The following is a 17,128-nucleotide window of genomic DNA, read 5'->3' on the forward strand; positions in this document are numbered from 1 at the left end:
GTCAGTGTCACCTGTCAGCTCATTGTCGTCCCGGTGCGCCGTTTTATTTCGAATCACCCGCGAAACTATTTGTTGGCGGTGACGTAGGAATCCCGTCTCGAGAAGCTTCGGGCGGAGCAACGCGCGTTCTGAGGCATCGGGCGTGGCCACAAGCGTAATCGACACATGCCTCAATGCGCGCTTCGCAGATTTTCTTCCGGTTTACTCGGCACACGCATCGGAGCCTCGGCACAGTCGGGCACATCACTACTAATTTGTAAGAAGGAGTTTGCTTACCACCGAAGCAGCTCAAGTTTAGCCTCCCATATTAATGCAAAGCACCCAGTCGCGAGTGCAGCCACAGCTAACGTTAGCTCCGAAAGCGTTAGCGATATAGCGAGTAAGCCATACATAGCAAATCTCTTCGGCAAACTAAACTCGAGAACACCCCACGTACGAGGCATAGTTGATGTGTCCTCTGTAGACTACTAGAAGTGATTGATGTTTATTTCAGCACTTTAAGTTTGTCATGATGAACAGTGTTATTTCTGAAGTGCTAACTTACAGCACTTTGATTTAAGGGTCTGTTTTATGTATTGTTTATTATCTGAAGCAAGTTCAGTGTTGAGTACTTGTGTTGCTCAGAAAATTGTTCTTCCTGTTTTTGATATGTTAACCAAAGCACTTTTTAAGGACCCGATGTTCTATTTTATTTGTATTTTGGAGATTTACAAAAACAAACAAAACAGTGATATTCCCCCTTGTGGTCAAAACTAAAGTTTGCAGGTAGGACTTTGACTAGTCTCAAATACAGCAGAAAGTAAATGGCTATGACTGCAGATGTGCAAGTCTTCTGAAAAATAATAAAATACTTTATAATGCCACTTTTTCTTTTACCTTTTGATCTGCCTCAATAATGTAACAAATTTAAAGTGAAAATAGGGGTTTTCTGAGTAATTTTTCGATGAGATTAAAATATAGATTAATTAGATTAATTAATTACAGACCTAATTCATTAATCACCCACTTTTTTTAATCGCTTGACAGCACTAATTATATTATTACTTAGCCAAGCATATGAAAGTGCATGTGCCAACCATGTTGTGGACTATTTGAAAAGATCAATTCTTGTTCTGTTTATTTCTATAGTTCAAGGCAGTGGTTATAACCGGTCACTCTGTTTATTTCTATAGTGTAAATTGGCGGTTACTGTATCATCAATAACAACACACACACACACACACACACACACACACACACACACACACACACACACACACACACACACACACCATTTTTATCAACTCTATTTTGGGCTTTATGATCTCATCTGAACACTTCCTATGTTACTGGTTATGTTATTATATTGTTTATGTATGTGCAAATAAATACATAACAAAAATAAACAACTACAAATCACTAACTGTGTGGAGGAACCACATTAATTATAGGACAAGCCAAGCACATTAAAGTGCCCATGGCAGCAATGCTGTGGACTTTTTTTGCTACTGGATTACTCCTTATTTCTATTGTGCAAGGTGCCATTTATCAACAATAACTGACGAGGAAATATCACATATGTTCGTGATTAAAAATACAATGGACTTGACCAGATTATTTCTAGAGTGTGTTACAATAATTGCATGGCATATCTATATTAGGTGACTGCCCGTATTTCCAAAAAGTGTTTATTCCTAAAATGGAAGATGGCGATTATCTTAACTTGCAAGAAACAATCGCGTAATAGTAATTTGATGGCACATGAATGTCGCACACAAGTATGTGCTTGACCAATCTCATTGGGCCACAGCCCACTTCTTCCAAGCCTGCCAGAGAAGAAGAAATGCAAACTTGAGCACTCAACCGTGCACTCACACTTGCCAAACATACCTGACTTTAGGTGTCAAGTGGGCTGAAGCGCAGCTCAGATTGCCTGGTGAGAGAACACTGTTAGACACCTCATTAGAAAGCGCAAGGAGTGAGCTGGTTGTAAAAGCCAGAGCCAGGTCTGGTGTATTTCAAGGGTGTGGTGCTGTGAACACCAGACACCTGGATGTTATAATTACCCGTTATGAGGAGTGCAGCAATACTGATAAATGTCCACTCTAATGCCAACAATACGGGCAATGTCTAGTTGTTATATTTAAAGTCAAAAACTAGGCTCAAACGGTGAATAAAAACTCAGTGGGTCCATTCATCACCCAAGATTAAAGCATTAAAGAATTATTTGTAGCAGTGGCAAGCACCGGTGAGTTCCCCATTGTACATCACTGGTGTCCTGAATCCCTGCGGTGATCCATCATAGTATTTCTTGTCCAACTGCTTTGGTTAAAGTTGCTAGCATACGATAGCACAAAACATCTCTTGGGAATGGAACCCTGCCAGGTAGACAAAAAAAAAAGTTACTACCAAAGTGGGACACACTGGGAAGCGCAGATACAAGTACGTGCCTGCACAATGGATGACAGCAAGTACAACACTATCCTAAGCACAAAGTGACTCATTGATAAGACGCTACGCTGCTGTTTTTCTGTGAGGTCGTTTTTTTACGTGAACTTTTAGATGAAATTTGACTGACAAGCGAAGATTCACAGTTCTCCATTTAGGATGACTTCTGCGAGATAAATTCGGTTTGATAAATAAAAAAAAACAAAAACAAAATAAACGTATAAGTGTATTGTACATCCATTCTTCCCTTACATACCTGCCACATTCATTCATGTTTTGAAGGGGCCTTTTAGTTTACAGCCCATAAAAGTTGATCGCCACCCACAAGTGAGCAGAAGGAAGATTTATTAGTAGTCAAACATGAGGAATGTCATCCTCTGTGTTCTATCCGTAGCACACTGACGCTGTACACCTTTTACAGACAACAAGTCTAATACAGCAAAATCCAAACCATGTATATTCACACACCATTAATATGCAGGAGGTGTTGTGATTTAGAAGCTACGAAGTATTCATTTACAGCTAAATGTGAAGAATTGTTTTTGTAAAAACAATCTTGTGAACTAGATCGCAGTGGTTTGCATAAAGTGTGGTGACTCTTATCGCAATGCTTAGCATAAAATGTGGCTACTCTAAATCAATGCCTCATAAATGCCAAATTACCCAAACAGCACTGCCTTTAACTGGATTTTCCCATTCAGAACAAGTCACATCCGTACCTTAAGAATCGGTCACAATCCATCATAGACTGCCTTTTAGCTACTGCAAAAAGATAACACAAAAGTGTATATCTTCCCATAGAGCACCATTTTGTCAAACAGCCCAGACAAAAATGCTATAAATCTTATCTATTACGTAAAATTCCCCATCCAAACAAACTTGATTTGGAATAATTCGCTGCACAGTCAGAACTGTCACCATCATAAAACTTTAATTAATAGTACATGTAATGTCTTAAAGGAGAAGTCAAGCAAATTTAATAACTTTACGGTAGATCAACATTAAACTAATGCTTTCTTTTCAGGAAAGGGAAACATGACTGGCCTTTCTTTTTAGGAAATAAAGGATACAGATAAGTACAACAGTCACAGTTTCACCAGTCTGAATTGTTCTATAAAGACCCTTTTATTGACATTTATTTTGGCTTTGGTGACATTTTAGGAGCCCAAGGGAGCTTACATCGATTCTGCTTGCCGTTGTGTTTATACAAAGATGCCAGGACATCTGCTAGGGAGAAGCTAAACTACACTGGATTAATAAAACACCACTATCCACCCCATCATGTTACATGATTGCCACTGCATTTAATTAATAGAATTTGTTCAGTTACTTTTGAAAAATTCTGGTGAGCTCTTGCGGGCCAACAAAAATGAATGGCGTGGAGGGCCGAATGTTGCCCTCGGACCTTGAGTTTGGGACTGGCCTTTTTCGGGGGAGTTGGTGATAAAATGTTGGACACTTGTAACCCAATGAATGGTGTAATCCGCTGTCTTCAGAACACTTTACTGTGCTGGGCTCAAAGGGACTGTCAGAAGGGTTTAACTCAGCAGGCAAGGAAAGCGGCCGCCACCCAACCTCACCGCTTCACAGAATCAGGCTGACGGCTGACTATGTCTCTTGCGGAGCTCCTCAACTTGCGGGGTCCTTAGCTCCAATTTCAAGGTTCCCTGCCTGGTTGCTTATCAGGAAAATGATTAAGGCATGAAGAGTTTGAGCTGTTTCACCGATACACTTCGCAATTCTTGTCAGCGCGCTGCCAAGCTCTCTTAGCGACTCAGATTCCATATGGCAGGTTGAAAAGAGCTGCCACAAACCAGCTCACTGATCCTCAGAGGGATCTTCCAACTCCGGCTATTATACTTTGTCTCCCATTTGATGTTGGTGAGACATCGGCACGGCCTGTGTTGTTCATTAGAAAACAATTGTACAGCAGACTTGCTCTGGGGCATATCCAAGTGAGCAATAGGTATAGAAATAAACAGCAATCATTACTTTGCATTAGCATGCTAAGGAGATTCAAGAGTAGTGAGGCAAAAAGAAAACAATCAAATTATTACCGAAACAGTCTTTGACTGCTGGCGTGTGAAGGGAAGTGGAGTCCATAGCTCACTTGCTACATCACATAGATTGTTATAACTTATCCCGGATTGGTGAGAAAATGCGCTTCTGTGCATCAGTGGTGCCATTTCAGCAAATAGAAAAAGTCTTCTGTAGGTGCACCAGGTCATGAATGTCTACCTTTGATTAATTCAAGTCACAGACACTGAACTGAGTCATGATGTTTCCAGCAACTTGGCGAATCTCATCCACATCAAACGTCTTATTTATGCGACTGAGGCATTGAGACAAACTGCAGATCCTGCATGAGTCAACACCGAACTGCTGACCATGGACTCAGCTTGAGGTAAACTGCTTTAATTAGAAAAGCAACACATTGGACTAGTTTCCATCATATTGTTGCTGTCCAAATGGAAACCTCGTATCTTCACTTTATTTTACCAGATTCATATTCCCTGTGTTGTCTTCGACCTCCTGGAAAAAGTGAGTAGCTAAACAGCCAACATTAATAATAGTCGCTGTATTCCTATTCAGCGTCTGTACAGTCCTTCAAAACACATACATCCATTTTGATCACAAATCGCCTTTAACATCAACAACCTGGGTAAAAACAAAAAGCTGATTTACCCTTGAGGCTTATTTTCAGCAGAGTATACGTACTTTGTTTCAACATCAAATAACCAATGTGAAGAGGTTTTAATGACGGCGAGTGACACTGTCAAGTCAAATTACTAGTGATTCATGGAGAATTTTTCATCTGTCTGCTCTGTCCATGATGTGACACCACATGTATTTGTTTTATTTTTTGCTACAGCATCTGTTGGGCTTTTCACATGGTGCCCCAAAGAAATTAAAATGCCATTGACGTTTTCACAGTAATGAAGTAAGACTGCCTGTGATGAGCTGGTGACCCAGTACACGTTAAGTACTTCAGCTGGACCACCGACCTTAGGTTGCCCACCTCAGCTTTAAAACAATTGATGTCAATTCGTTGAGGTAACCATGATAGTTCTTGTCTCCATGCCGGTTGCTTTCATAATTCCTCTGGACAGCCACAACTGACAGACTATACTTTAGAAAACACAAGTCGTCAGGAATCAACCCATTACAATGTGCACATTTTCCCAAAGCTGTCAAGTCTCTTGACATTGCAGGCTACAGCCAGTCATCCGCTCTGCATTCAGCACTCATTTGTTCTGCGGCGCTATCGTCCTCTGCCAGAGATGAAATATTTAAGCGCTCCCTCTCAAGCAAGCACAGTGCAACTTTTAAAAAGCAACAACCCCCTTTCACTCGCTCCCTCTTACCATTAAAGGCCAGCTAATAGATGCTGATTGATCAAACCGTATAAAGGGTCGTATGCCTTTTGCTCTTCCTGTCGGTCGCACAAAGGCACTCAGAGAAATCATTTATTTGAGAGGTAGTGAAGAAGAGAGACTTCTTGGCAGAAACAGCATTAAACTCAACGTGGAGCTTTGATTACTTTGAAAGGAGAGAGGCATGCTGCCAAAGGCACTACAGTCAACCATACTCACGTCAAATTTAAGGTGTAACTAATGTACATATCTTAAAGCTCCAAATAAGTGGTTTTGCATCACAGTTTGGCAAGTCAGAATTTGTATTTTGTGCCCCATCAAAACACAGTCAATAGCAAACCGGAGAACCACAGACTTTGAAGGTTTTCCTATAGATGAGCCGCTGAGACACTCCCAAAAAGCTTCGCTGTGGACATGCTCACGTCACCAACACGTGAGTAGTCAGAGGTTGAGGCAAGCTCAGTGCTATTTACGCGGTATCAGCAAGCTAGCAATGAGTGGCTCGGCTGGTTAACTAGTGTGGCTAAACACTAGTTGCTATTAAAAAGTATTTGTACTCTGGAGAGAAAATCCAACTTGCTAAACACAACCGGAAACCAGAAAGAAATTACGTTCCGTTATGGTGTACGTCAGCCAGAACGAGTGATCAATAAATGTACATTAATACAGTATCAAATATTTATACTAGTATTGATATTAGTTTTTCACAACGGTCCTGAGTTTTGATCTTGACTTCTGCACAATAAAGGTTGTCAACATTACACTATGAACTTAAATTTATATTTGTTTGAAATGGGCCCACCGAATTTTTTTCAAGACATGAAATACAGTTTACTGCTATATCCAACGTGAATTTAAGAAATACATACAGTTGAATATATAAAAAAAGTTAATCAATTGTTCAGTTGCTATATTGTCATATTTTTATTCATAAAAGAATGTTTTTAGGTCCCTGGGATTAACCTAAAAATAATTATAATAATAATAAATTGTTCTTCAAAATAGCAAAATAATAACTCCACAAATGAAGTTATTGATTCACAAAATTGCTCCGGGGACAAAACTTGTATTTCAACCCTGGATAGCCATTGAACGACAGTAGAAGGCCCACCAGACCTTCCATATTTGTAGGCCAACAATGCTGTGGGTCATGTGAGGCAGATTACGAAAATGGATGAGTTTTATCACTCGCACAAGATTGCAGGAAAGCACGTTTCAAGCCATTTCTATGAATAACGGCAATAAAGTCAATTGTGCACTTTGATTACACTGAAAAGAGCAACAAAACAGTAAACCAAGTGAGTGAAATTTAAGCTGTAGTTCAAGCAAAGATTGGTAAAAGGAGTGGTGTGACACAGTATCACACTCATCCAAACCAACAACAATCAGGGGCGTCTGGAGTCAATTAACTTCGAAATTAGAAACACAGGAACCCCTTTTCAGACCACGACTACTGCGGAGTAACAGCAATAAACCAAAGTGTGAACTCTGATTACACTGACAAGATAGAATCTCATTGCCAATACAATCAGTCAAACGACCAACAATGCTGTGAGACATCGCAGGTTGATGAGCACCAAAGGTACAAACACAGACAGGATGTTCATTGAAGAAGTCACAATCAGATCAGTTTTATTTTTATTTTTTTCACGACACCACAGGTAACCTGAACACTTATCGGGCAATGGGATGTCTGACATACATTACCTCCAAAAGCATAAACAGTGAACCACTTTTTAAGCAATTTCTATGAGTCACCGCAATAAACCACCGCATCAGTTATGATTTCATAAAAATGAGTGGCGTGTTGTCAAAAAGTGAAAACTTTTCTATTGTGAGCCAATAAAACAATTCCAGAACTGGACCTCACACCATTTTAGCTCAATACTGCTGTGGTACATCTGCGGTAGATAAACTCCCAAAAGGTATAAAACACAAGTGAAATGTATATTCACAACTAGAAGGGAATCACTTTTCTGAGAAATCTCGGGCACATCAAGTCAAAAAGTATAAAAACTAGAACCACTTAACCACATTTCTATGCGTCTCTGAAATGAATCCAAGTGGGAGCTTTGTCCAACGACAGACCAAGAAAGAAGTCAAAAATGTCTACAGAGGGACAGCAAGACAATTTCATCAGAACTTGCTCTGGGATGTTTAAGGTCGATTCATTCCAAAAGGTATAAGCACAGCCAACATTTTCATTCAAGAGGTAGCCAAGCACAGATAGCAGGGGATGCACTTTTTCCCTAAACGCTCATCGGCCAACAACGCTGCAGGAAGTCTAGTAAAGTATAAACACAGGAAGATGGAGACAGTTGAGCAGGTTAATGGGAGCACTTCAAAACAGTAAGGCTGCTAATTAGATCCTGTGAGGCCACACAACACAAAACAAAAATCGGGGCGATCCATGCATAGGAAATATGAGTCAGACATTTGAGCATCACAATGCAACCAGGCAACATCTAATACTACGGTGTGAAAAACAAACCCATACCATGGATCTTCACTTCATGCATTAGCCAAGACTGCAATGTCAATCAAGATAATACTGTAGTGCACACAAAAAACAGGATCATCATACATAACGCATCTGCTAAACAGCCGATAGAACACAACAAAACACTAAGAAATAAAGACAAGCTGTTCGAGGACCCACATGGCGATCACAGATCACAGCGACCAAACGTGCCCAGAAGCGGTGCAGTCGGAGTGGCTACCCCCGCATAAGTCACCTGGGGGCTACACTGGAACAAAAACCATTGAAAAGTTGTCAACATGTACCTGTGTACTGCAACAGAAACATTGTCCAAAGCGGCTCCGAGATGCGATTTTGTTTTCCACCCCTCTTTTTGTATGCGGTCGTCCCCTTGCGGTCAATAAATCCCGGGATGGAGACGCGATTTGTCGTCCCCTCTTCGCTCCGGTCCGCGCTGCTCCGCAGGCTGGGCTGCAATGACAGCACAGCAGCCACACCGCACACAGAAAGAGACTTCTTTTTATTTTTTCATCTCCCCCCTACCCGTCCTCTCTGTCTTTCTCTCTCTCGTCTTTAAACGCACGTCCCGCCCTCACGACAACAACGTGCTTCGGTTCCAGTTCGTCCACATCCACGGGTGGGGGTTGGAGTGAGCGTGAGCGAGTGCAGGACAAGACGCCGGCGACAGAGGCTCTTAAAGCGGCTGAAGAGAATGATGCACAGAAGCCCTCCCCCTCAAAGACTGAACTCTCTGGATAGGAAGTGTGTGCGTGTATGCGTGTACGCGCGCGCGCGCGAGAGAGAGAGAGAGAGAGAGAGAGAGAGAGAGAGAGAGAGAGAGAGAGAGAGAGAGAGAGAGCGAGTGTGATTCGCATACATCCATCCGGCGAGAAGACGCTAGCGTGAAAAAAAACAAAAAAAATAACAACCTCGCACAATGTGTAAGTATAAAACGGTGAAAAAAGAAAACAAAAACAAAATACGACATTGTTTTCAAACTTTTAACATGCTACCAAGGGGCAGTCGTACCTCGCGCTGCCAGCTGGGGGATCAGCAGCCTGCGCATGATCACTTCAATGCTGTCAGAGCAGTGTTTCCCAAACATTATGGAGCCAAGGCACATTTTGTGATGAGAAAAATCTCACTGCACTCCACCCAACAAAACAAATCACAAAAAGTGGATACACAAGTCAATAATGTACCTTCTGACATCTTACTGGGGAGCGTTTCTAATCATGGATAGACCGACAATGATCCATTACAGTATTGGCAAATAGATCATTTTGGGACCAATTAAGTGGAATTGCATAATTTTCCAAGGCACACCAACTGCGAATCACTGTGTTAGTCTACACAAACTGTGTAGAAGTCTAAAGATGACTATATTAATGGTTAACCCAAGTTCTTTCTTGAGAGCAAGTACTATGGAGCCAGGACACTGCAATCAAGTTTTGCCATTGGAAAGGAATTTTGTTGTACATATTGACACCAAAACAAGAACTGGCACTTGAAAAAAATAAAATAAAATCACAATGGGAGCTTGACTTACAGTACGTGTATTAATTTATTCCATGACTAAGCTTGTAACTCAATTTACATGTACTGTTGACAAAATACATTTTCACCATAGAAATTAACTGAAATGCCTTTAATCCATCCCAGTTCTGTTCTTTAAAAAAAAAAAAAAGCAGAATTGTAAATATCATAAATATACACATACAGTACATATCGCGGGCATTGGGCCAAAACATCACAGGCTGCAATTTTGGTAAATTTCATACTTTCACACCATGAACGAGTCGCCAGTCAGTTGCAGGACAATTTTGACTCCAAACATATTATTTTCCCTTTGGAACTATTGGTGCAATCCAACGTGTACGAATGACCTCAGCAGCGTTGCAATTCGACGGTTGACCGGCAAGCTCTCATTGCAAGGATTTAGCTTCAATGTTGACATCACGCAAACAAAGAGTTAAGGTAGCAAAATGCTCCAAGCTTCGAACCCGCCTGCTATGACCAAACTCACTAGTTCACACGAACACAACCAAAAGGTACAAAGACATGATGCTGCATGTATTTATTTTTTTCAACACAAGCTCTTTTTTGCTTACTGTCTGGCTGCTAGATGCTAACATAAACACAATGTAGCTGAAAGAAAAGTGGATAACCACTAGAATGAAAATGTCCAGACGCTTGCAAATGAACTATTCAAAATGCCTCCACACGCACGCACGCGCGCGCACACACACACACACACACACACACACACACACACACACACACACACACAAAGGAGAAAAACACTAAACCGTATAAATATTAATGTACGAATGGAGGGTCCACAGTTCAAGTCAAAAAAATCTTGGACAAACTGAGAATCAAATTATTCTGCCCTCTGCCACACCAAAAGGTCTCCTACCACTGATGCCATATAGCGCACTCATTTCCAAGGTAAATATACACTTTTGCTGAAGGCCAGAATACTGCTGCAATTTCCACACCTTGCTCCAAAGTGGAAAAGAGCTCCCACTTCAAAAAAGTACAGTTTCACAAACAAATCATGAAATGTGCTTGGCAAACAAAAATGTGTTTCTCTCCACCAAAGTGATCGCCGGTTAAAACGGCAAGAAATATGGGTTGGAGATTGCAATGTAGACAAAGAAAAAAAAAGTGACCTCAAGCCTCCAATAGTTGATGGCATCAATGTTTTTCCCTCTGTTTTGACAAAGAGAAAATCATACATTGAATGATAAATGTGAGCCTGTTTCATAATTGGGTCCTCGCTTACATAGAACAAAGACTGATAGTGTTGTAGAAACAGCCATACCTTCAGAAAATAAGACGTGATGCCGTTGCGAGTGCAGATGCTAACTAAAATAGCATATACTGTACCCAAATGAAGCATAACACTTAATGACTACAATGAAAATAACAGAGAATGTAAGCATGCCGAGAAACTGTTCTCTCCCCATTAAGTGTCTGTCAGAGGTCTTTAAATGGGGAGTAATTTGACTTTATTTTATTATTATTATTCAGTCTTTTTTTTTTTTTATTTTTACATATATGAGAGATAAGAATGTTACACAAAATAGCCTGCTAAATAAAGGTTTTATGATGGCGAGAGTACAAGAACAAATGAATTAATTTTGCAACACTCCCTTAGGGGTGAATACAGTTTAGAACTCGCAAGGCAACAGAGACACCTAAGGGATCATATGTTCCACTTTGTAATGTGTAAAATCAAAAGAAATATGTTTGCCTTTCAGTTCCACAGCGGCAAAGTCGATATTCACATAACGCCAGCAGACGGTTGAGTATGATCTCGAAGGCTACTTTTGAAAAAAGTCCAAGGGGAAGTGAGGGTCAAACCAACAATCCCCCTTGCTCGAGACGGTAAAGCTAAGCCCTTCAGTCATGCCCCCCAGACATCTTATTGAATACAAATATTTCATATGAGCCGCACGCTTTTTTTAAATAGACACACTCACGGGATAGGCTGAATCAAAGCAAGGGTTGTCAGGCTCATTTCATGCAATTTTATGCAGAGAATGCCTGGAAACGCTTCAGAGCTATCACGACAACGTGAGGAACACATCTGACACATTTGGGCAACATCTTTTGCTTTTGCAATATTTCCGACGGACAAGGGTGCATTCTTTGTCTAACATGCCCTCTTAAATGGATTAACTGAGGGGGAAGAAAGGAAACATGGAACACACATCGCTGCATAGTTGTGGTATCTACCAAATGGAACACAATCAAATCACTAAAAAAGTTGATTAACTTCCCAGTTGTTCTAATTTAACAACAACTTTTCAAGAAATTAAGCGAATCCATTACTTCCAGATTTCAAAGTGCCATGAGACCTTATCGAGGCAGTGAAATTAACTGACAGAGCTGTAAAAAAAAAAAAAAAAAACTATGTTGTGGAAAGAGCGTGTTGTTCATCTCTGATATATAAATGCCCAAACTTGTACCACTTTTAGCGGAGTGGGGGGTGATTTTGGAAGTTCCACTGTATCTGCATAGTGAGGTGGAAAAAAAACCGCAAAGCCGACAATTGCCTGTGCATGTTTTAATCTGAAAAAAAAAAAAAATTGTCAAAAATAAACTGACTGTTTTGCAGGGGGAACAAAAATTCAATTACCCTTGTCAGGCGGCAGTAATGAATAACAGCCTGTGCATGCACTCATTCAATTCCCGGGGCCCTCGGGAATGACGTCTGGATTTTCTTTTGACAACGGCGCTTCTGTGCGGCCTGTTAAGTGTAGCAAAAGCAGTCCAATACAAGACTAATTTGACTCAGAAGATGAAAGCTTGCTTTGAGGTTCATCTGTAGGTGCTTGGACTGGTTACACGCCCCACTCCGTACTAGCCTTTTTTTTTTCTTTTTTTGGTCAAATACAGTGCCTGCCTTGAGTGTGGGGAGGATACATCATCGTGGCTGAGCAATAAACAACAACAAAAGAAAAGCAGCAGTAGATCAAGTGATATACTGTATTGTAAACATTACAGTGAAATTTCCAAATTCAAACATTTTAAAAGCCACACATTTGGAAAGGGAACAAACTGTTCATGAAAAATATACCTCCAAAGAACCACAAGGGACATATAATGGAAAATGTACTTTTTAATTCCGCCAGTTCCAGTGGCGGTTGCGGTGTTACTGGCGTTTGCTTCCGATAATGGATCAGTGGTGGCTTTGCACAGGCACCATTCATTTGTAATATGAAAAGAGAGGGGTAACCTCTTTTTCTGGAGAGAGCTCCACAAGTATCCAATAACGGCACAGAAAAATGACTCGTTGTCTTGCTGTTGGCTTAAAAAATGTGCTTAAAGTGGCGATGTCGCAAATGTTGAGTAGCCATTTGCTTTGTGGCATGCCCTAGCTCCACGCTGGTCATTAGGGTAATAAAAGACGTGTTTGCAGTTTACATGAGACTGACCGACAAAGCCAGCAATTTCGGTGCAGTGTATGCTGTATTTTTTTATTCATCCTTTGTGTTTTTTAACCAATGGGGAAAAATTACTTACTGTGTGTGTCCTATGACTCCCCACTAATGTGTGTGATGCCAGCACATAATATGGGTGATGGCAAAAAGAAGAAATGAAGCTTCACTGTGAGAAAAGGACATGAGTCATTGTCCTGGCTGCTCAGTAAAATTGGGCTACATGTAGAGTATCTTTTACAGAGCTTCCATGGAATAGTCACATCACAGTAACATAAGATTGAACCTTTATCCGCCTTTTCACTTTCACACAGAACGCAGCAAAGCAAGCTTTCTGCAATCAGGTAATTAAATAACTGCCAGCATTTGATGTGATGTATGTAATACGATTGGATAAGGACAAGTGCTTTCAACCACCAGCGGCAAAGGTGAGTATCAAGTGTTTACGTTGTCACATCCCATACTGCCTTTCCGGCATTGCCTTCCACACGGGAAAAATCATGGCTTTGATGCTACATTTGCGAGCCGAAAATTGGCGGGTAGACTTTGTAGACTTTTCACACTGCAATGTGCAGTATGACGTCAACAAACCAAATTCATTGTGTATGTGCTGTTATCGTGCAACGACACAAATCAATGCTGTAGAGGCTGGCGGCACATGAATTGGCAGGCGTATAACAAAATGAAAATGTTTAACTTTGGTGGCATCACTTGACAATATCTCAGCGCATTGAATAAGAGAAATGGTGCCAAAGCAATTTCTGAGTGACAACCACAAAAAACTTTATTTTAGCGTAGTACGTACACCGAAAACTCCCAGAAATCTGAAGGGAGTGTCTCCAACTCTCATACACAGGACAAAATACCGCATAGTGACTATTTGAAGATAGCAGGTTGATTGAAAATGACAGTATTGTGTCGTTTTAGCATGTCAAACAATAATAATGTTCGCTTAAAACAGACTATAGCACAGCCACACACACACACACACACACACACACACACACACACACACACACACACACACACACACTTCTCTAGGATTAACAACTCTTGCTCCAACATATAAACAAAGCCTGGGCTTTCTACTCCAGGAGTGACAAATACATATTGCCCAGTTGCAGTCTACTTTACCAAATTCGCAGGAAGAGGCAGCAGGCTACTTGTTTAGTCGCTTAGCAACCAGCGCAAAATATGGGCAAGTTTGTGGTGCGCTGCCGTCATCCTTGAGCCATTCTGCATCCTATCACGCAGTGGACGCCTTAAAACCAAATGATGAGGACTCAAATTATTACTCCATTGTAACTTATTTGAACACGTTTATGAGAGTTAACAAAGCATGACGCATGAGGTGGATTGCTTTCACCAAGCCTCCCTCTCGACTTCCTTTTACACATCGCCTCTGCAATGTGTCATCAAAGGGTAAGTTGTTTTATTCTATTTGAGTTTTATAAAGCGGACAGCATATTTTTGACATTTTAAGCATGTGAACGGATGAGAGGGCTGACGCACTGTACTTTACACTTTAAAGCAGAAACATATATACAGTTGACCCACTTGGATCTCATCTGGCGCTTAACCCATTTGTTGCCTTAACGGGGAATGCTAGGGGAATGAATAATTCAGAAAGAATTACTGCATATTACATGGAAGTGCGGCCTCATCTGTGAGTGCCGTGCTGACGAGTGAAAGGGAAGCCTCTTTCTTAACTAGGATGTACTTTTATTCATTTCCTTCCCTCCAAGATGTCTTTTTTTCCCTGCCTTTTGAAAAGTCCTTTGCCAAATCACACAGCCCACATTTAACGTATTAAGTGTGGAGTGCTGTATCAATATGCCCTTTCCAGTGGAAGAAGGCAGGGGCTAATTTGGAAACCTTCTGCTGGTTCGAAACAGACTGCAGTGGTATTTGTCGTCCGTTTTCAGATCGATGACGGCTGTGTTTGTTGCTCAGGTGAAAAATTACATTTGTTCCCCTTGGAGCTATGGAGAAATGCACATCTGTTCCGTTTCGACCTCTCTTATCCTAAATCTTTCCTTACGTAATTACCGACCCTTGCTTCGTCACGTCCCCCGCATATTGACGAATGGCGGATAAAAGATCATCCAGACAGGGAAAAGGTTGAGGTGACTCCCTGGCTTAAGTCACATCTCATTAAACAGGCTTCGCAGTGTCCGGCACGCAGGCCCGACCGGGGTGAAATTTAATGAGTTGTGGCACAATAACAAGGCGCCATAAAAAGGAACTGCAGCTAATGTGTTTTGAACTGCGGCACCGTGTTTGGCACACTTTGTGAGATGTAAGAGACCAGAGAGTTGCTCCAGCTCTTTGGTGACAGCAGGATCTCTGTCCTGGAAACAGGATTACGCAAAATCCTAAAAGGAGGCCCTCCCTTCTTAGAGAGGCTGCCCCTCAACCTGAATATTGAGGCAAATGGCTCTCAAGCAAGAGTGCAAAACAACTATAACCTACGCTGCCTCAGCAGTCAGAGCCATAGATATGTACAGCACAATTACTGCCTTGTGGAAAACTGTTTATTGTCACCGTATGACCAAGCTGCATTCAAATGTTGCCATACAAACAACATGCAGCTGTGTGATTTGGCCATGCCACAAACTAGTTCTGTCAGTCCAATCCAGGAAGCTAGTGGGGAGTTCACATAGTGAATATTTTCTCATTGGAAAAAAATGGAAACAAAAACAACCGATTCCAGAGTCAAACTGCCGACGCCTTAAAACCTTGAAAAACTCAATTCTTTCCTCCATTTATGCCATTTAGGATTGCGAGGAGCTCGAGCCTGTTACAGCTGACTTCAGGTGAAATACCTTCTATAACCTGGACTGGTCACCAGTCAGTCACAGGGCCCTTTATAAACCATAAAGTTGTTTTGAAAAGTCAGATGACTCCAACTATTTTCCCCACAATATTGCAATGTAGTTTGCAATTATTTTTTCAAGGTCAACTCTACATGTGTTTGTTTTTAAACAAACACAAACAAATTATTGGATGATGAAAATTATTTATTCATGTGGGATAAACCCCCGTAGATGGAACATCTCCTGTGCAACTGGGTCCCACAGAGGAAATACAACAGAGCAATGCAGAACTGCACAACAGACAGAAAACACAACAAACAAACAAACAAACAATAAATAAACAGCTAAAAAAATAAAGGAAAAGCTAAAAATAAATACAATTAAAAAATACAATAGCACTTGGCAAACGAATATGAGCAGAATATTAGCAGATCGAGTATTCCAGTTCATGGGTGGGGCAATGAGTGGAAGGCTTTCTTCCCTATTTCTTGAGTGACAAAGGAGACTATGAAGAAAAACTTGTCTGAATTTTGTAGTTTGTAATTGGATAACCATACGACAAAATAACCTTACGATAAAGGCATATATATATATGTGTGTGTGTGTGTGTGTGTATACCCCTATATATATATATGGGGGTATATACACACACACATACACATATACAGTATACAGTAAATATTCTCTAGTGCGGACTCGTGTTTGCGCTGTCCAATTTGTCCTGATAACAGAAATTCCTCATTTGGGAAATGAGCATGGTACATGTCCTTTATGAACCTGCAAGTATGTTGACAAAAATGCACGTGTAACAACACAATCAATAAAATACAAAAATATACTGTCCAAAAACTTTACATAACAAAAACTGCAATACAGGTGTATCCAAAAAAAATCAAACAGTAAAATACGTACAGTATTTTCATGTTTATTTTTCTTCTGTCTTGGGAAAAAAAGTGTGTCTATTTTGGATTGTTTGGTTGGATGCATTCTTTGGTTTATGACAATGTTTGCCTGCTGTGTCATACAGTTTTGTTGCTAGTTGCAAGTAACTGTCCCGTTGATCACCGATGTCTGGTAATTCTT

At 40.8% G+C, this 17,128-nt stretch overlaps 1 protein-coding gene across 4 annotated transcripts in view; it reads right to left on the reverse strand.

The window, feature by feature from the left end:
* enox2 (ecto-NOX disulfide-thiol exchanger 2) overlaps positions 1-17,128 on the reverse strand; it is a 193,171-nt gene that overhangs the window by 135,354 nt on the left and 40,689 nt on the right. The window contains exon 3 of one of the 4 annotated variants that reach the window (XM_019869959.1): positions 8,586-8,751. The exons of 2 other annotated variants lie outside the window; for them this stretch is intronic. In XM_019869959.1, the coding sequence (XP_019725518.1) occupies positions 8,586-8,607 (22 nt within the window). In that variant the 5' untranslated portion in view covers positions 8,608-8,751. Of the gene's footprint in view, positions 1-8,460; positions 8,554-8,585; positions 8,752-17,128 lie in introns of those variants that run through there. One more of the 4 variants, XM_019869958.1, reaches the window with a different exon arrangement.

This window comes from Hippocampus comes, unplaced genomic scaffold, assembly GCF_001891065.2.
Source record: "Hippocampus comes isolate QL1 unplaced genomic scaffold, H_comes_QL1_v1.1 scaffold9, whole genome shotgun sequence".
NCBI lineage: Eukaryota > Metazoa > Chordata > Actinopteri > Syngnathiformes > Syngnathidae > Hippocampus > Hippocampus comes.